Source organism: Doryrhamphus excisus, chromosome 18 (genome assembly GCF_030265055.1).
Source record: "Doryrhamphus excisus isolate RoL2022-K1 chromosome 18, RoL_Dexc_1.0, whole genome shotgun sequence".
NCBI classification, from domain to species: domain Eukaryota; kingdom Metazoa; phylum Chordata; class Actinopteri; order Syngnathiformes; family Syngnathidae; genus Doryrhamphus; species Doryrhamphus excisus.
The window spans coordinates 12,417,627-12,439,596 of NC_080483.1; the positions used below are offsets into that span (position 1 = coordinate 12,417,627).

The following is a 21,970-nucleotide window of genomic DNA, read 5'->3' on the forward strand; positions in this document are numbered from 1 at the left end:
TATGCTGGAGCCTATCCCAGCTGACTTTGTGCAAAATTAGCAGTAGCAGTAGTGGCCTGTATACTCAAAAAAATGGTATTTGGGGTTGATTTTGTTACTTAAGAGTAGACATTGCTTTTATCTTATCTTTATCCTCAGTAAAAATGCTCACTTTACTCAAATAAAATATGCAAATTTAGTGAGGTCATTTTTTAAGACAAATAAAACAGGTGTTTTAAACTTTAAAACAATGCAGCTAACTAAATTGCTGTTTTTTGCACGCTTAATTTTTTAAAGTGTAAAAAGAAGTTAACCACTGCAAACCACGAAAAGCATCCAAACACTTCACCTCACCCTATTCTTCTGAGGCTGGTCACAAAATCCAAAGAATAAGCAAAACATGCAGTTAATCCTTTATACGGAAGTTTTGCATGACAGCCATTTTGTATGATTATTATTGCACGTCCATCCTTTCGAGGTTTTACCGTATGGATGTTTTTTGTAGGGAGGGGTGGTCTTGTGGTTTGTCTTTTCCACAAGCCAAAATTGGAAACAAACTGATCCATTTTTCATGTGACCTCACCTCTGACGAGAGGACCTGAATGTTTTATCATCACCTCGGACATATGCTGCATCTCTCCCATGCATGCATGCAAAATGACTTGCCAATTTGTGTCACTTAAGAGTGAGGCAGATGTCACACACACCCGTACACACATTATACGCACTTATAGTATATATACAGTACATTGAAATACTTATATGTACATCATGCTGGCCTTTCACTTGTGTCACTTTGTGCTCTTAAAAATGCAGCAGCACATCTTAGATGACATTTCACACAGCGGGTACTAATGGCTGCAGATGGGTGCTTGTGGAGGTAATGAAATGTTTAAAGTCATGTTATTTCTGTCAAAATTATGTTGGGAAAAATGCATTGTTGTAATGAATTATAATAACGTTATTTAAAATAATGATCTCTTTCAGTGTGATACCTCAAATTATACTGTGAGCTTTATATTTAGTGTAAAAAAATGTGGAAAAAAATTAATATAATACTTAAAAAACAATATTTTGTTTAATATATAATAAATACAATAAAGAATCATATTATCTATCGGTTGCACAAAGTCATGTCTTGTTTTTTTTCTATAACTTTATTACAGAAAAAAACTTGATTTTCCTTATACAGTGATTTGTAATTATGTAAAAATAAATTTCCATATTAAATGGTAAACAATGTGATTAACAAAGTACTTTTTTTATTGCTTATCCTCACTAGGATCACAGGGGTATGCTGGAGCCTGACTTGGGGCGAGAGGTGAGGTATACACCCTGGACTGGTCGCCAGCCAATCACAGGGCACATATAGACAAACAACCATTCACACTCACATTCATACCTATGGACAATTTGGAGTCGCCAATTAACCTAGCATGTTTTTGGAATGTGGGAGGAAACCGGAGTACCCGGAGAAAACCCACGCAAGCACGGGGAGAACATACAAACTCCACACAGAGATGCCCGAGGGTGGAATTGAACCCTGGTCTCCTAGCTGTGAGGTCTCCTATGGACAATTTGGAGTCGCCAATGAACCTAGCATGTTTTTGGAATGTGGGAGGAAACCGGAGTATCCGGAGAAAACCCACGCAAGCACGGGGAGAACATGCAAACTCCACACAGAGATGCCCGAGGGTGGAATTGAACCCTGGTCTCCTAGCTGTGAGGTCTGCGCACTAACCACTCGCAATCAATCACAGTTAAAAAAAAAAACAAAAAAACTTGATTTCCCCTACTTATTTCAGATAAAAAAACTGTGATTAAATGTGATTAATCATGAGTTAACTATGGATGATTAATCACGATCAAATATTTTAACCGATTGACAGCCCTAATTAATTTGATATTTTAAACCATTTCTGTCTGATAACTCCCAAAGATAGTACTTCCTCATCACGAACAATGAAAAATAAAACCTAAACCAAGGCGCTAAATTAGCACTTCTGTTTCTGATGATGACAGCAGATTTCAATCCCAAAAAAAAAGCGAGAAATACTTTTCCGTCCAACTTCAGAGGCCTCAATTATTATTGTTCTCTTTTGCTAAACTATAAAAGCATGCGTTCTTATCTCCTCGGCAGACTCTTCTCTTCTTCCCTGCTGTCAGTCAACAGGCATCCAAGGTGGAAGGGAAAAAGTCATTTAGTGCTTCACGGAAGCACAGAAAGCGTCTTTATCGCCAAGTGTGACAATCCGCTTACCGCTGCTGTCTTTTCTTCAAAGTCAGCTTTTTGTTTCGGATGCAGAACAAGACCAGCTAACACGCATGTTTCCGTTAGAGCTAATGTGCAGCAAAGAGACAGGCATCATCACCATCCCTCAACCAAGCTATGTTTGGATTGACATCGGAAAAGCAACAAACACATGAGAACACCCGAGCGTTGTCGGGCTTTCTGTATCAGCAACAAGGGCAAAAAGGCTTCTAAAAGAAATGTTCCATATACAAGATGGAGGACATCATCTATTTTTATAGACAGGCAAAGTTCTTTTAGGTCTTCCATGGTTAAAGTTAGAAAGACTAAAAGCCTGAGCTCGGTGCATCACTCCGATGAAAGTGTGCAAGTTTGGAAAGAAAAACATGTTTGCTATGAACTTGACTAGGACTTTTAACAAAACAACTTGCATATACAGTGGCGCCTTGGTTAACATCCGCTCTGGTTAGCACGTTTTTTTTTGGTTAACATATCAAATATTTGGGCGGCACGGCGGTCTAGTGGTTAGCGCGCAGACCTCACAGCTAGGAGACCAGGGTTCAATTCCACCCTCGGGCATCTCTGTGTGGAGTTTGCATGTTCTCCCCGTGCATGCGTGGGTTTTCTCCGGGTACTCCGGTTTCCTCCCACATTCCAAAAACATGCTAGGTTAATTGGCGACTCCATATTGTCCATAGGTATGAATGTGAGTGTGAATGGTTGTTTGTCTATATGTGCCCTGTGATTGGCTGGCGACCAGTCAAGGGTGTACCCCGCCTCTCGCCCGAAGACAGCTGGGATAGGCTCCAGCACCCCCCGCGACCCTCGTGAGGAAAAAGCGGTAGAAAATGAATGAATGAATGAATATCAAATATTTGTTAAAATCTTGCCTTAGCTTCTGTTTGCTTTCTTGTTTGGCTTCCGGTTTGTTTACAACGCCATTTTGGATCATGCGCCAAAGACGAAATCTCGCCTTATATGTTACCGTGAAATGTTTTGTGGGCCACGGGCGCCATTTTAGAGCAACGGTATTTGTTTATCTCAGATTTGCTGCGCTAGAGAGACGTAACAAAATACATGCACATCACAAGGACCGTACCGAGGCACGGGTGCAAGACTAGCTTAAAGTCATCATGTCAGAGAGAGAATGGCCTTTACTTGTCACTTATGCAATCACCCTTGTAACCACCGTTCTATACATATACAACATACTGTACTATAGAATATGACGTAAAGGTGGAGACAGGACAGGATGACAAGAAAAACAAGTAGTGGCTAACAGATTCATATGATTTACATTATTTTCTAAGGGAGAATTTGCTTTGGTTAGAGTCCGTTTTGGTTTAAGCCAGACCTTCTCGAACGGATTAATGACCTTAACCAAAGCACCAATGTACATTTGATAAGTCAATTAGTAGTAGACAATTAGATAACTGTCAGTCGCAGTCTGGGGATGCACGAGTGCTGTTGGTACAGGGGAGCTGCGGTTTATTGAGAGAAAGATGAATTCCGATGTCCGAATTACCTTATGTGATTCCATAAATAGAATTTTCAGTCAGTTTATCCGTTCAACTTGTCGCTAGGCAGAATTTGCCCATTCATTCATTTTCTACCGCTTATCCTCATGAGGGTCGCGGGGGAGGGGGGTACACAGCTGTACACTGACTACTCTAAAGTATATCCAATCTTACTTGTCCTTTGACGAGATATCATAAAATGCTTGCAGGACTATGAGGGGTGTACTTACTTTAGTGAGATACTGTAAGATTGAATTAAATGTCATTGTTGTAATCCATCACTATTATGGATTATTTATGAATTATATAACCCTTCCTCCTCTATGCTCTCTCCTCAGTGTCACTAAACCCTACATTTTGGTTCAATTCCGGGCTGAAGGCAATGAAATCTGTCAGAGGTGGTTGTCATCATCCTGTGCTCATGGTATATTCACAAACATGGAGCCATGCCCGGTGCTTTCACTGGCAGTGGGGCAAACGCATGCATGTTAGTGCACGCACTCTCTCACACACACACACACACACACACACACACACACACACACACACACACACACACACACACACACACACACACACACACACACACACACACACACACACACACACACACAGATTGTTTATCTCTCAAAAGGAGGACACGGCAGGTGCATTGTGATCTTTGCAGAATGCTAAATTTAACTGCTAATGATCTTCATGCTAACACGCTGATGTTGTGGTGCATTCACTTGCAGCCTCACAGTAAGCAGGGCCTTTTTTACTGCACATGTAAAGCCTTAAAATGAAGCTAATCAAACATTGAGAACTACTGAACTAAAGTAATCTTTTTTTTCTACAAATGTTCTGAACTCCTGTTTCTATGCCAGATATACTTTATGCATGTCGTGACGACAAGGCGCCACATGGACGTGTTCCTTCCTGCATGAGGACGGTTTATCAACCACGCACCAGAGGAAGCAACACAGCAGGCCAAAAGAACGGCAAACATGAACACACCGGAATCCCGAAGATACATCTGTGCACGGCGGCGAGCACGCAACCCCGTCACGACCCCGTGCGCATTGTTTGTTTCACTTCCTGTGTGTGGCGTGTCCACAAGAACGCTCATGAGTCACAGCTGTCTTTAGCCCGAGGATCATCATCCGACCACAGCATGTTTACGTCCGACCTCTAACATGCCATAAAGACATTCTCTTAAAAGCTTAGCTTGTTTCAAGGAGGAGACAGGAGCCTACACAACCTCATCACCGTCATGGAGATGATCAGACTTCACTTCACAACACGTCATCATTAGATGTGGCGTTTGCTTTTTGTGCCGCCTCAGCACTATACGGGGGCCTCATGAAGTCCCCCTACCCCTCAGGGGAGAGAAGGAGGTCATCGTCTCTGTCACGGCTACGAGAGGAAGGAGGTGAGCAATGCAGAGGAGCTTGGCTGATTGAGGGCACGGGCGCCCAGGCGTGCTGTGCATGGAGATGGCGGCCTGTCATGAGAGCATCAGCACCGACAAGAAGAGGAGGAGGAGGAGGAGGTGGTCGTCATGGCGACACAGCTCAAAGATGAACGCGCTAGGTGATATTTTCGTAGTCGGGTCAAGGAATGCAATAAAAAAAAAGCACACAAATGGTGAGAAATGAAAACGAAGCTCAATGAAAACACATTAGTGGTGTTATACATAAACACGCTTAGTGCGTCCGTGTCTTTGGGCCCCATATGGGGCCCATATGGGGCCCACAGGTCATTCTTTACTGGCCATATTGGCCTATACTGGTTTAAAGTTAGCTTAGTTTGAAAAAACTCCATTATTTTTCAAGCTGCTGCCGCCCACCTTTTTTGATTCCATAAATAGAATTTTTAGTCAGTTTATCCGTTCAACTTGTCGCTAGGCAGAATTTGCCCATTCATTCATTTTCTACCGCTTATCCTCACGAGGGTCGCGGGGGTGCTGGAGCCTATCCCAGCTGTCACAGGGCACATATAGACAACCATTCACACTCACATTCATACCTATGGACAATTTCGAGTCGCCAATTAACCTAGCATGTTTTTGGAATGTGGGAGGAAACCGGAGTACCCGGAAAACATGCAAATTCCACACAGTGATGCCAGAGCAGGGAATCGAACCTGTGTCTCCTAGCTGTGTGCAGCCTCATTTAAAGTGTATTTACCGTTAAGCACATGAGCCCCAAGAAGTCGTCAGTGGACAATTTGGAGTCGCCAATTAACCTAGCATGTTTTTGGAATGGGGGAAGAAAACCGGAGTACCCGGAGAAAACCCACACATGCACGGTGAGAACATGCAAACTCCACACAGAGATGGCCGAGGGTGGGATTGAACTTGGGTCTCCTAGCTGTGAGGTCTGCGCGCTAACCACTCGACCAGAATTTGCCCAGTTAAAAAAAAACAAAAAAACAACTGGCATCACAATGATGCTTTTCTGGCAACTCAAGGACGAGGGCTCTGCTGCCTCACACATGAAGCAAAGGACAGGGAGAGGCACTAATCCAAAACTAGTCCAAAACTACCAAAACTAAGTATGTGATATGTTTATTTAGGCCAGGGGTGTTAAAACCTTTCCCGCCAGGACGGCATACGTTAAAATCAACAAATATGGTGGCTACTTTGATATTTTACATTTTGTAAACTAGCCCAATGCATATTTGTTGTTGTTATAGTTAGTTTTCATGTTCAATTGTATTTTTCAAATGTGCTGTTGGGTGATAAAAAAAAAAAAAAATATCAGCCGTAGGCCACAATTGGCCCCCATGCCACACTTTGGACTCCCCTACATTTAAGCATGTAGAATATCCTGACATGTTTATGTACATAAATGTTCGTGTCAGCCACTGCATATATGTAGTATAATACCACATACACATGGCGCACCTATATCCAGATCCTCACCAACACCTTCCTAATGATGTTCAGGGTATTTTGTATGTGGCCGAAATCATCGCAGCCATTGATGGAAAGTCAGACAGAGATATTTACTATCTGTGCTATAAAAATAAGTCGGAGTGTGACCTCTATTTCTCGCGTCTTTGGCAGGACAGAACATCAGAGGTGGCGGAGGCGTCCCGTCTCCAATGTGAACCAGTAACCTGATTACCCAGCTGTCACTGCGATTAGGTCCAGGCTCTCTGGGATACCCGGACATAGTCTTTGGGACGTTCTTGGAATGGGACAGCTATGAAAGACTCGAGTGAGGTAACGAAAAGCACTCATTAAGACTTTGCCGATTCTTGTAAGTGTCCTCTTGGGAATGTTCCTCAGACGCAAAGTGAAAAGTGGGAATGTTTGTCAGAGAACTGAATGAGGAGGAAGTGGAGGGGAAAGCAACAGGAAGAGACCAGTGGGTGGGACCTTAGTGACTCTCACACTTCCTTCCTCTCCCGACTGGAGCACTTTGTACCACTTGACTTCATCTTTGTCTTCCAATCTCTCCACTGGATGTCCCTCCCTTGCAGGAGGACGCCCCCCACCCCCCATCCCCATGCTGACAGCTCTTTGAAACAATGGCGCTGTGCACACCGGACCCCTCCAAAGGCATCCAGACTGACACCAAGGAGACCAACCAGGTGGTAAAATCCAGACCTACGGACCTAAGGCTGACCCGAAGTTTGTCCAAGTCAGACTCGGACTTGTTGGCGCCGCAACTTGGAGAAAGCGAAGGAGGCCATGCCGGTCGGAGTGGATCCGTGTCCAAGTGCAAGACCGGCAACGCGTCCAAGGAGAGAATGCCGTCCTTTGCCTCGGAATGGGATGAGGTAATCTATCTTTCTGGGGGGGGTTGGGTTTACCGTGAGAGAGCAAAGGGGAAGAGGGTGAGGTAACACATTTTTGGAGAGGAAGGAAGGTTAAGAGGGAAGTGGCAGGTGTGGGGGGGGGGGGGGGGGGGGGTGCTGCAGAGGTTGCCATAGTGATGGCAGCTCCTGCAGGCCACCGCTCACGTCTCGGCGACTAGCATCCTTTGTAGCATAGAGGCTAATTGGACCCGTGTTGTCACAGCACACCCACTCAGGACACGTCTTCCTATCACTCCACCACCACTACCATTCACCACCAATGGGGGCAGCATTGAGCATCAAAACCAGCTAAATATACACTTTGTCATTGCATGACGTTGTATAACAAAAATAAAAAAATATTTTAAAAAATTAAAAAATATATATAAATATATTTTTCAAAAAATAAAAAAAATAAATTATATATTTAAGGATCACTAATATGTTATAAAAATAAAACTAAAAACAAAGGCTACTTTTGTGGCCGTTACCTGCCCCTCCTTTCAGTTTTATCGTAACACACCCAAGCATGAGTATTATTTATATGTTCAACGGCTAAATTTACTCCCATTATGTCTACTATATTGGGTAATACAAGTGTAAAAGTGACTATAGGGGTGTTATTTTATGTCAAGGGGGCTCTAATAGTATTTTTTTCCAACACTGTATTTAGAACATGAAGCATTTTAATGTAAACAGTATACATGTTCAAAATAAATGAAACCATTACCACTACAAGTACCATTAGAAGGTTGTAAAATGGTTTTCTATCCTCTAAGAAAATATTCCATTTATGAATAAGGAATCCTACTATGAAGGAATTCACTCAACACAGTTGATTCCGGAAGCAATTAACTGCAATAAATGAGGGATTAGTGTATTTAAGTTTAATATGGCACAATTGCGACATAGCTATTAATTATTTAAGACTATAAAATATTGAATGTTGAAAATGCACCATATGCAAGTGGGTGGGATGTTTATCAGAGCGTTAGACTTCAATATGATTATGAAAATGTCACAGAAATGAACCATATTGTCATATGAAGTACTTCATTGTTTCCTGTGTTATAGAGTATCCATGACCAAAAAAAAGGCTATTCTTTCATTGTGTCATCTGAGTGGTGACCCGGGTTTTTGCTGTGACACCACTGTTTATTCAGGCCGTGCTGGGTGGGGTGTCCTGTTCTCAAGGGCATCCTGTTTATGCAGCTGCGTCCCGACCGTCTGATGATGTGCCCGACTCATTCAGGCTGTTTGTGCGTGCGAGTGGACAATGCCAAATGATGTTGTGTGTATCAATCGCCGGTCCATGCACACGCAAATATATAGAAAGTAATACAGTGGTGCAGCAACTACTTAGGAAACTACTTGACTCCTTCTTGTATCCCTCATGTCAACATATGTCGGGAACTCATATTTGTCATCTAAGCCAATACCTCAAAACTGAAATATAATTTTAACTCTTCTACTCTTAAACCATTGCACACAAAGGGATGAAATATTTGTTATAACTTTGTACCACTACAAAGACGACTACAGAAACAGTCATTTATTTCCAGATAAAATTAAGGTTGGCTCTCACTATAGTGTCTTTTTTGAAAATCGATTATTAATTAATAAATGATCACTCTTTTATGGGTGACTATGGCTTATTATTAGTGCAAAAATATTGAAAGATAAGTTATATGTAGTATTCTGGTCACTTGGCATCAGATAATGAGACATGATGTTAGCCGAGCCAACATGCTATGGCTGAAGATGAAGAAGGATGGGAGAAAAAAAAAAAGGTTCTCCTCTCTTTCTGTGTGGAAGTGGTACATTTTTGGTTTATTTGCCCTTATTCCCTACTCTGTTTAAAACATTTTATGTTTACAATAAGTAATTTCCAGATAGCAATAAGGTTGGCTCTCACTATAGTGTCTTTTTTAAAAATAGATTATTAAGTAATCAATTATTGCTCTTTTATGAGTGGCTATGGCTTATTATTAGTGCAAAACTATTGAAAGACAACTTATATGTAGTATTCTGGTCACTTGGCATCAGATAATGAGACATGATGTTAGCTGAGCCGACATGCTATGCCTGAGGATGAAGGAGAAGGATGGAGGGGGAGAAAAAAAAATTCTCCTCTAATTCTGTGCGGAAGTGGTACATTTTCGGCTTATTTGCCCTTATTCCCGACTCTATTTGAAACACTTTAAGTTTACAATAAGTACATTGGAGAGGCTGAGTATGAGTGGTTAGTGGGCAGGGCACACTGCAAGGTGACCCGGGTTCGATTCACCCCTCGGTCATCTCTATGTGGAATTTGCATGTTCTCCCCGTGCATGTGTGGGTTTTCTCCGGGTACTCCGATTTCCTACCACATTCCAAAAACATGCTATGTTAATTAGCGACTCCAAATTGTCCATAGGTATGAATGTGAATATGAATGGTTGTTTGTCTATATGTGCCCTGTGATTGGCTGGCGACCAGTCCAGGTTCTCACCCCAACACAGCTGGGATAGGCTCCAGCACGGCTGCAACCCTTGTGAGGATAAGCGGTAGAAATAATCTGATATGTCCTGCAGTGATGTAAATGGAGAATAGCGACTCCATGTGTGTTATTTCATGCTGACAGGGCTCTAATAATGTTAAACCCTGTATTTGGAAAGCCATACTACAACTATAAAAATATTCAGTTTATTAAATTTGAATCCTACTTCATAGAAATTCACTTATGGCAGTTGGGTCTTGACTCAATTAACCAAGAGAAATGAGGGACGACTGTAAAGCGTGTAGCGTATAGCATGAACTTTGACTGACACATTATCTCTGTGTGTTCAACTCTCTGGAGGTTAAAGGTTACATGTCACACACATCTTGGAGAGTACTTCACTTCATTTCCCAGCAGGATTCCCTACTAAGTCATTACTCTTGCAAGCTTTCAAAGTGTACAGTATGTGTATGTTTCCAAGACTAATTTTAGCATCTTTACATAGGATTGGTGTTATAATGTTTCATAGGGGATTCCTTAGTAAGATAATTTTCTTGTATGATGCACTCACACAGATATATATATATATTTTTTTATTAGCTTCTCTCGAGATGGTTCACTTAAATCATTTTCTATGCACAAAAGACACAAGATCCAAAATGCCTTTTAAAGATGATCATGCTGACTTTTGGTTGAATGGCTTTGAAAGGCATATGTTTATTACTGGGCTCATATTACATCATAATTACAGCTGCTTGTAATATTTGGCTCCTCATATTGATGCTTGATTATTGGAAAAACTATAAACTGGCATCAGATAATGAGACATGATGTTAGCTGAGCCAGCATGCTATGGCTGAGAATGAAGGAGAAGGATGAAAAAAAAAAAGGTTCTCTCATTCTGTGTGGAAGTGGTACATTTTTGCCTTATTTGCGTTTATTCCCGACTCTGTTTAAAACACTTTAAGTTTACAATAAGTAAACTGGAGAGGATAAATAGTTAGCGGTTGCACGGTGGGGCGACTGGTTAGGCCACACAGCTAGGAAACCCGGGTTCGATTCACCCCTCGGTCATCTCTGTGTGGAGTTTGCATATTTTCCCCATTTCCTCCCACATTCCAAAAACATGCTAGGTTAATTGCCGACTCCAAATTGTCCATAGGTATGAATGTGAGTGTGAATGGTTGTTTGTCTATATGTGCCCTGTGATTGGCTGGCTGGCGACCAGTCCAGGGTGTACCCCACCTCTCGCATGAAGACAGCTGGGATAGGCTCCAGCACCCTCGCGAGGATAAGCGGTAGAAAATGAATGAATTAATGAATGTTTAACCCAATAAAAAAAATGCATCTGCAATCAAAAGTTGCGATGACAGTGAATGCAGCACACAGTGCAGCATGTGATGAAACACTTAAATAAATCATCACACTGCCGGCTGCCTCATAAAGTGACATTTTGATGACAGAATCCAATAAAGGTGCACTTAGGCTGTCCTGTCATGTACTGTGTGTGTACTGTGTGTGTACTGTGTGTATGTACTGTGTGTGTGTGTGATATAGAATGTAAGTGGGTTAATTCAAGGAGTAATGTGAGGTTTGCGTCGCTGCAGGCTGCAGTATGCCTGCCACAGTAGGCGTCCCACGTGCCTGCCTTCCAAATGAATCAAGGCTCTTCCACAGTGTTGATGCCACGAGCCAAGTGCATGGGGGCTGTTTCAAACACTAAATATTACATCAAATGAGCCCGGGCCGGCGCTGGTGCCGTGCTAGTGGGCACACATGGCGGCTTTTTAGGCTCCCTGAGTCTGCACTGATGACAGTCACTGGAAAGCTCTGCTGCAGGTGACCGCCGCCTGTCACTTGTCTTATTCTAACGAACAACACAACACAACTCAAGTGTGGAAATGACTAACTAGTTGACTAACTGGTCAGTAAGTAACAGTAAGTGCTTACTTCAAAATATTTAAACAGTTTTCTAGGAAATGTATGTTTATTTATAATACCTAAAAGAGAACATAATGCTTTATACATTTGATTTTTATGTTCTAAAATGGGGCTGCACGGCGGGCGAGTGGTTAGCCTCACAGCTAGGAGACCAGGGTTAAATTCCACCCTCGGCCATCTCTGTGTGGAGTTTGCATGTTCTCCCCGTACATGTGTGGGTTTCCTCCGGGTACTCCGGTTTCCTCCCACATTCCAAAAACATTCTAGGTTAATTAATTAATTAATTCATTCATTCATTTTCTATCGCGGGGGTGCTGGAGCCTATCCCAGCTGTCTTTGGGCGAGAGGCGGGGTACACCCTGACTGGTTGCCAGCCAATCACAGGGCACATATAGACAAACAACCATTCACACTCACATTCATACCTATGGACAATTTGGAGTCGCCAATAAACCTAGCATGTTTTTGGAATGTGGGAGGAAACCGGAGTACCCGGAAAAAACCCACGCATGCACGGGGAGAACATGCAAACGCCGAGGGTGGAATTGAACCCTGGTCTCATAGCTGTGAGGTCTGTGCGCTAACCACTCGACCACCGTGCTGCCCCTGCTAGGTTAATTGGTGACTCCAAATTGTCCATAGGTATGAATGTGAGTGTGAATGGTTGTTTGTCTATATGTGCCCTGTGATTGGCTGGCCACCAGTCCAGGGTGTACCCTGCCTCTCGCCCGAAGACAGCTGGGATAGGCTCCAGCACCCCCCACTACCCTCGTGAGGATAAGCGGTAGAAAATGAATGAATGAATGAATGTTCTAAAATTCATCCATTTTCTATACCGCTTATCCTCACTGTGGTATGCTGGAGCCTATCCCAGCTGACACCCCGGACCTGTCCCCAGCCAACAACCATGCACACTAAGATTAAGATTATGGCCAAGGTCATATTTTACTGCACTCCAGGATAAAAATGGTTACATTTACAGCCTGTCAAGGTCATGTCAAAGCACCAGGTGGCGCTATTAAAGCCTCTCCCTGTAAGGCCACTGACGGCAATCAGAAAGGTGAAGAAAGTCATTTCCGGAATAAATACCATAACAATTCAAGGAAATCCAGGAAAAGGGGAATTTACTTAAGGAAAATATTTCCTAACATTTTATATTGTAAGTCGTAGAAGAAAAGGGTGTGTTGCCTTCACCTTGCTTGTCATCCATCATTCCAAAGCATTCCGCCATCCCCGACCTTGATTATAAGCACAACACCCACTTCATCTACATCAATGTCTGCATTTTTTTTTTTTTTTTTAAATCTGCTGATGTTTCTATGAAAAAAAAAAGCTGACGAGTGTGCTATCATCTCCATTTTTGAACAGATTGAGAAGATCATGAACCTGATCGGCGCGGGCATCGAAAAGCCAGACAAGAACCAAATGAGCTCAGGTAACACTTTCCACATAATGGTTCAATTTCATTCAAGCGGTGCAGTGATTTTATTGCCCCCCCCCAAGAGATATGAGTATAATTTATTGGTTAGCTAACAGGAAATGACAAGAGGGGCTCAGGGATTAAGCGAGACTTAGTTATGAAGCGTTTATAGAGCTTGTGATTGCTCTGGCGACTGCACTGGCCGTAACCTCCTTTGGACATTCAACTGTATGAAACCATGACCTCTGTGACCTTGGGACTGACTGCATTTGTTAGCGTTATTAGGACTTTCGAGATTGGATATTACATAATACTCACTAAACCTGAAAGGATAGAAAGCATTTTGTGTCTAATAGCTAATTGCTATGAGTTGTGAACGTGAACTACACTGGAAAGACACTAGAAGACTGACCTCCACCAAGGCAGAACTATCATTCTCCCAATCACTTTCCCACTTCATGCCACTAATATATACACTGCATACGATAATAACTCCTATAGTCAGCAGGAAAAGCTCTAATTAGCATTAACGGCTGTGGCTGTAGGCAACCTCCTGGTTATTTTTTTACTACCTCCACAAGATGGCAGTAAATGCATTTGAAATATCATGAGTGGTCGGCATCCAACTGCTTTATCTACCTCTGCATGCACTTTCAATGTTAGTGCTAATGCTAGTCAGCTGCTGATTGAAACTCATGTGTCTTAAATTTGCTGTGCTGTTGTTAGCAGCGCTATTAATAATAATTACTCAATGGGGATTCCTTAATAATAATGATCATTTTCCCGTATGATGCACTCACACAGATATATTATTATTTTTGATTAGCTTCTCTCGAGATGGTTCTCTTAAATCATTTTCTATGCACAAAGGACTCGGCTAATGTACCACTTCCACACAGAATTTTTTTTCCATCCTTCTCCTTTATCCTCAGCCATAGCATGCAGAAAAGGTGTCCAGTCTTTATGTAACATTTATAAGTCGCTCTGGAGTATAAGTCGCAGGAACAGCCAACCTATGAAAAAATGTGCGACTTTTAGTCCGGAAAATACGGTATATTTTGTCATTATCCGTGTTAGTGTTTAAAGAAATTGCTCATTATGTATTCATTCTTCACGCTCTGTGATTGGCCAGTCTCACACAGCGACCACATCGGCGGAAGCTCAGCCGTGCCTCATTCATGTACAAGGTTGCGTTGGTCACGTTTATTTTTTAATAAGGAAACAAATAATATTCACATGTCTCCATGTGAAAAAGTGATTGCACCCCGTTAATAAATAACAACTGAGATCAATTGAGATTTCACAGTATGGAAAAAGTCATTTCTAAAGCTTTGGGACTCCAGCAAACCACAGTGAGAGCCATTATCCATAAATGGTGAAAATACGGAACAGCAGTGAACCTTCCCAGGAGTGACCGGGCAACTAAAACTACCCTCAAAAAGGTCACAAAAGACCCCACAACAACATCAATATTTCATAAACATTGCAGACAGTGTAGTTAACATTCGTTCTGGATTGTACATTTTCCCAATATAGCAAAGTCTTCAATTAACTATTTACTTTGTATACACCAAAGACAATATTGTTTTCAATGAACCGGGCTGAACAGTGGTTTAGTGGTTTGCACGCACAACCTCACAGCTAGGAGACCCGAGTTCAATCCCACCCTCACCATCTCTGTGTGGAGTTTGCATGTTCTCCCTGCGCTGGGACTCCAGCAAACTACAGTGAGAGCCATTATCGACAAATGGTGAAAACACGGAACAGCAGTGAACCTTCTCAAGAGCAACCAAGCAAACAAAATTACCCTGAAAAAGGTCACAAAAGACCCCACAACAACATCCAACCTCATCCAGGTTGTCTCAGTTAAGGTCAGTGTTCATGACTCCACCAATACCAAAACCACCGCTGAACAGAAAGAACATTACGGAACGGGGTCAAACCTTTTCACACCCAACTGTATATGACGTATAGCCTTTGACGTATTATAGAAACATTCCAACAATAACTGAAGCACCTGAGGTCATTGTGTGTTATATAAGCAAGAACACGTCACATATACTATAAGTGTGTGCCATTTATAGTCTTGCATAAACGCGTGCTCAGAGCCCCATATCACGCTGAGTCATGTTTGAGTTCATCAGTATGTCGGTATCGGTGTCAATTTGTTTCGAAACATCATACGCGTTTTTTTTTTTTTTCCAAGGACAAGTGTTGTTCCGTTGCGTGTAAATGAGCTTAAAGCAGCGCACGTAGAGACACAGCCATGTTCAAAGCAACTGTCCTCACTTTCCCTGAATTAATTCAGCTTTGCCGCTCATTTTCTCACGCGTTGACAGGAAGTCGCTGCTTCTTCCTCTCTGATACAGACTTTCTATCCAGGTTCTCCTGGTTACCGGGATCACCAATGTGGACTTGGCACTACATTTAAAAACGGGATAAGACAGCGACCTGCTTCTTCTTACATAGGAGGCTAATTAGGAAGTCTTTGTAAGGGGCGGATGGTATTTTTAACAAGCTTTGCATGCGCTGGCGTAAGAGCTCAGTTTAGTCAAGCTGTGGGGGTCTCACGGTGAATTAGAATTAGTACACTTGGATCCGTCTTAGTCGCTATTAGCATCTTAACTCGCCCTCCTCATCATGTGTCATAGATGAGCATTGGTGGGTGACTGAGAGACTTTTACTCCATCGCTAAAGCATTTAGGCTGCCAATCAAGTAGCAAGCCCAATCAATAGCCTCCCATTTGGCTGAAGAGCCATCCAAGGAGGCAGATTGCAGGCAGCTTTGAAAACTTGCATAATCCCGTTCGGCCCCGCAGCTGCACCCAGATAAACACCAACCAGCAAGACCGCAGTGAGCAGCAATGCATGCTGGGAGCAGCGATGTCTATATGCGCCAAGAAGCTCTGTCGTTAACTGAATTTATTAGCAAATCCATTAACTAGCTCCATCCATGCATTCGTTTTCTATACTGCAGGAGTCTGTACTAGCTGACACCGTGCACTGATCACCTGTCAATCACGCCAGCACAAACACTTTCTTTCATAGATTAGTCTTCTATAAACCCAACATTTCGTAAACACTCGAAAGATATTTGTCTTGAATGATCATCAGTGAGGCTATGGTACATTGCCAGGAACATCCAAGACCATTTACATTCTGCATCTACACATTAGGGGTGGAATATTTCATAAACATTGCAGACATTCGTTTTTTTAGTCTGGATCGTACATTTTACCAATATATCAAAGTCTTCTATTAATTATTTTCTTTGTATACACCAAAGACAATATTGTTTTCAATGAACCTAACGCAGGCTGCACGGTGGATAAGTGGTTAGCGCGCAGACCACACAGCTAGGAAACCCAAGTCCAATCCCATCCTCGGCCATCTCTGTGTGGAGTTTGCATGTTCTCCCCGTGCATGCGTGGGTTTTCTCCGGGTACTCCGGTTTTCTCTCACATTCCAAAAACATGCTAGGCTAATTAGCGACTCCAAATTGTCCATAAGTATGTTTACCATAGGTATGGTCACGTTTATTTTTTAATAAGGAAACAAACAAAATTCAAATGTCTCCATGTGAAAAAATGATTGCACCCCGTTAATAAATAACTGAGATCAAGTGAAATCTGATCTCAATTGAGATTTCACAGTCTGGAAAAAGTCATTTCTAAAGCTTTGGGACTCCAGCAAACCACAGTGAGAGCCATGAAAACATGGAACAGCAGTGAACCTTCCCAGGAGTGACCGACCTGGGAACCAAAATTACCCTAAAAAACACACAGTGAGAGCCATTATCTGTTATAAACTGTGATTGGCTGGCAACCAGTCCAGGGTGTACCCAGCCTCTCGCCCGAAGACAGCTGGGATAGGCTCCAGCCCCCCCGCGACCCTCGTGAGGATAAGCGGTAGAAAATGAATGAATGAATGAATGAATGAATGAATGAATGAACCTAACCTAAATTTTGGGACAACATCATCAGTTGTGTACCTTGGAATTCATCAAAGGCGACCATCTACGGGGTGATCAGGCCAGAACCTACTACGTCCCATGCTCAATCTTGAGTAAAGTAGAGCCTAGATACTGGGAGGAAAGGTGGGGTCGGGGCCATGAGCTAAGCATTAAGAAACGGAAAACTAAATTAAAGAAATGTAAAACAAAAAACAAACATTTTAACTTAAAGAGGACCTATTATGCAAATTTTCAGCCCTTTGTATTGAGTTGTGGACTCCTATAGAGCAGCTACACACAATAACCAGCACAGAATCTGCACCTATTCCAGCTATATTTCCTCAAAACGGTCTGTTTTAATTTCTTCCCCCAACGACCCGCCTCCAGTCACACCCACTACACTGTGATTGGTCATTGTACCCGGGCACGCCCATATAAGGAAGTCCACTGTGACATCACAGTGAGCCGGTGTTGGTTTTAACAGAGAGAATAAGAGAATACAACATTCTAACAACAGTGTACTGTATCGTAATACTAAAGTCATATTCAATGTCTTTCTACATAAGCAAACTTGTCGTCTTTGTGACGATACTTTGTCAGCTGTCTGTCATGTGACCCCCCCCCCACCAACCATAAAAAAATTGACCCGCCGTCTTAGCAAAATGCAAATGAATATCTTGTACCAACCCCCCAAAGACTAGCGCTTCTCCCTGCATCACCTGACAAAAAACACTCAATGCAGTGGATTTTGGGGTTTTTTGGGGACGGGGACGGGGGGGGGGGGGTACCTCTGATGTCCTTTCTACAAGATCAGAGCGCCTCTGCATGTGCATTCCTAATCAGTTAGAGCGAGAGAGACGGGGGACACGAGGCGAGTGTGTGTCTGCGTGTGTGTGTGTTCATGTGTGTGTGCCAGTGAGAGAGCGAGACAGAGCTAGTGACGGAGGAGGGGGTGAGGAGGGGGTGATCACAGCACCCCATACGGCAGCCCTGCAGTGCGATCTGGGAAGAAAGGGGCTTCGAAAATCAGCTGCGGAGAGAGACGACGATGGGGGGGTGGCGTTAAAAAGAGCAGCTCGAGGGATTTGCTGGGATGAGATGTGTGGCTAGAGAAAGAGAGAAAAAGAGAGAGAGAGAGTGAAGTGAGGTGTGGGGGGGCATGATCTTTGAGTCTGCTTCCTGTCGTGGGGGAGGACGTGTGGCGGCGGCGGCGGCGGTCGAAGATCGAGGCAGGTCTGTGTGGAAGGGGCCGGGACGTCATGCCCTGTGAGCACTGAAGAGTGGCGAGCGCGTACGACCCCCCCACCCCGTCACCCTCACCCCCACTTGCCTCCTCTCTCAGTACACACATTCAAGGTGGGGGGGCATGCAGCAAAGCTCTGCCCTGACAGCCAGGAGAGGAGCCAGGTGGGCTGCGGCGCTCTTCCCGTCGTCATCTTCCGTGACCGGCCTCAGGTGGACGCTCCGGGGGACCGCGAGCATCTTCTCTGCCCGCTCCAGAGCTTGAATGCTGGGCGAGGACCGCCACCCTCCTCCACGCTGGTCCGGAGCCTCCTCTTTGAACCTTTACCGGGAATCCACTATGAATTGAGGAGTTTGCACGGCGTGGAGCATCCTTTTTACTCTTGCTGCAGGATTTACAATATGTCTACCTAAACCGGTGTGGTTCCGGAGTGAAAATGATTTAAGTGTATTTTCTTCGGGTGCCTGAAGTGTACTTTAGAATGCTGCTACCTTCATTGTATGAGCCGTGCCCTAGCTCTCAAAGAGGTTGACCAATGAAGCCATGGGACTCAGCCAGAGCTTTACAAGTATGTGGTGACAACCCCCCCCCCTTGACTCATTCATCATTTCTGACTTAGGGATAGTCAATAATGTGTAAATGTGTTCTAATGTGTCCATGAACCTCCTTTGACTTGCTGTAGTTGTTGTGATGTCTTTGGAGCCGCTAGCCTCTCGTGTTCGCACCCGCTCATCCGCTCACGTTTAGTGAGCCCCCGTTTGTCGGAAAATGCCAGCTTCAGATGGGCTTCCTTTCCCCGTTCTACCTCCACCCTCGCCTGACATCTCCAGTCAGTCACGCTAGCACAAAGTAGTCCGGCCCCCCCTTCGCAGGGCGCTTCCTTCCCTCCCTCCCTGTGTTAGCCTGTAAACCAGCACGGACCCTGCCTCCCCCTAGACCCGCCTGGTGCTGCTGCACTCGGCTCTGCTTCTGCTGGCCGAGGATGATGTGGCAGTGCCACGTGTCGTCCTCCGAGTGCCGCTGCTACAGGCTCAACGGCTTTTCGCTGCTCAAGCGCTTCCCTCTCTCGGCAGATGGGGCCTGCGGCAAAGCCCTGGACCAGCCGGTGGGCGAGTGGCTGGAGCACGTGGGGCTGCCGCAGTACGAGGGCAAGTTCCTGCTCAACGGCTTTGACGACCTGCGCTTCATGGTGAGTCTCAACGTCGCTTGGTCGCTTATTCGCCACCTCCACTTTGATTGCTCTTTCACCCTTATTGCTCCGCCCACCACAGACATCATCCGTCCGGCTCACCCCCCCCTCTCCACTCTTCTCATAACTTCACCTCTGTGCAATGCATGACCCTGCCAGGATTTATACCCCTCCCTCTAGCTGAGCCGGAGCATAGGCCGCCATCATTGGCAAGACAAATGGCCGTCAAAGCCATTAACGTTTCCTCAGCATCCACAATTAGATGATCTCATTTAGTGGACAATTCTAAAGTCTTTTATTCAATCTCCTTATTGGAGCAAAGTGGAGATCACTTTTAATGCACTTTGCTCAGTTCTCATTAAGTCCCAAGCATCACGTCTGCTTGTGCTGATCATGACACACTCTGCTAAAAAGTGAGCACTGCAAACTATTTTACCTTTTTTTTTTTTTTTTAACTCAAATAATCCCATCCTCACTGCCTCCACCTAATTACATATTAATCACTTCTTTTAACTGCACCTCAGTGCCCACAGCATGACTAAAAGCATTACTGTGTTTTTGTTAAATTGCAGGGAAAAATGCGTATCCACAGTGATGCTCGCTCGCTCGCTCCCTAGGTCAGACGATGGCCGCACGCTGTAAATAACGCCGCCCAAAGGGGTTACAGGCGTGCGTCTTGTCGGGCCGCAGAGCCGTGTTGGCACTGTGGGTTACGTCACTTGAGCTCAGCTAAGCGTGGGAGTGAAGGTGCTCTGCTCTATGACCTGTTTATCTGGCCACAAAGGCGATAACTGCAATAATATGAATACTTTTAAATGGAAAATAAAATACACTTTGATACAAGTATGAAAAACTACAATACTACAAAAGGCAGCTATGTAGCCACTTGTTGCTAGGCATAATTTAAGGGGCCATGCTGCATCACATGGCAAGCACAGCAAGGACGGGGAGAGTCGGAGAAGAACTCATGGGTGAAAGTATCACCTTGTACTTCGGTACGAGGTATATTATTTAAAAAAAAAACAACAAAAAAAAACCTTAAACTGTGTTATGGAAAGCAGGAAGTGAACAAATGTAATATTTACTGATTGTAAAAGTACCAGATGGAGGGGTAGGATTTAATAAGCTTTGCTTCTTCCTACTTCTTTTATTATTATGTGATGCATTCAATTGTAATCTGATGCATGTTCAAATTACCATTACACCAAAATATGACTGAAAGGATTAAAAGATAACTTTGTACTCTTCAAGTAACGCATAGTAAAAGTATCGCAAAAGTATACAAAACTGGTGAGACCAGAGATATTGTTGGGTCTAGAGACAGTGCCACTGAGGAAAAGACAGGAAGCAGAACTTTCGCTGGCAGAGACGAGGATGCTGAGGTTCATATTGGGAGTGACCATGATAGATAGGATCAGGAACAAGTACATAACATGTTAGAAGCCTTGGAGATAAAGTCAGAGAGGCCAGACTGAGATGTTTGGGACAAGTCCAGAGGAGACATAGTGAATATATTAGAAGAAGGATGCTACGTTTAGAGCTGCCAGGTAGGAGGCGTAGAAGAAGACCAAAGAGGAGGTTTATGGATGTAGTGAAGGAGGACATGAGGGTAGTTAGTGTGAGAGATACAGGGCTGGATGGAGGAGATTAAACAACAATTCAACAACAATTCATTTACCTCAAAAGTAAAAAAATATATACTTCAGTAACTGCATACCAAGTACCAATACTACTTAGAATGAAATATATGTTCAAACTAAGATTCCAGTCTTGTAAATCCCTCCCACAGCACAGCGCCTAAGTACATAATGTGCAGCAGAAGGCAGATTTTTATCATCTAAAATCCCATGTTGCTCAAAGTAGATGCGATAAACACAAAGCTACAAAAAAAAAAAAAAAAAAAAAAGTGCCAGGGCGTAGATTGGATGATTCGGTGTAGATGGAAAATTTCCCAGACATAATGTGATGCAGACTATGGGTCATTAAGCTTTCTGATGTTCATTTTCATACCACGCCTAATGTGTCTGCTGGACCTGATGCATCAGGAAGATGAATGATCATCTCCACGAAGCAAACGACCCGCGCTAACATACCAAGATGTGAGGCTTGTAAACAACGAGAAAGGTCAGACGAGTCCGGCAGACTGTGGTGAATTCGCCCTTTAAGATGCTGCCACGTTAATCAAGGTCATCAATCAAGCTGACTGATCAGTA

At 43.6% G+C, this 21,970-nt stretch overlaps 1 protein-coding gene across 5 annotated transcripts in view; it reads left to right on the plus strand.

The window, feature by feature from the left end:
* The first annotated feature begins 4,430 nt into the window (after window positions 1-4,430).
* The window catches only part of anks1ab (ankyrin repeat and sterile alpha motif domain containing 1Ab), a 42,340-nt gene continuing 24,800 nt past the window's right edge, over window positions 4,431-21,970 (plus strand). For 3 of the 5 annotated variants that reach the window (XM_058055810.1, XM_058055811.1, XM_058055807.1), the window contains exons 1-3: window positions 7,216-7,515; window positions 13,322-13,388; window positions 19,642-19,757. In XM_058055810.1, the coding sequence (XP_057911793.1) occupies window positions 7,264-7,515; window positions 13,322-13,388; window positions 19,642-19,757 (435 nt within the window). In that variant the 5' untranslated portion in view covers window positions 7,216-7,263. Of the gene's footprint in view, window positions 5,159-6,796; window positions 6,956-7,215; window positions 7,516-13,321; window positions 13,389-15,113; window positions 19,137-19,641; window positions 19,758-21,970 lie in introns of those variants that run through there. The other 2 variants (XM_058055808.1, XM_058055812.1) reach the window with 2 other exon arrangements.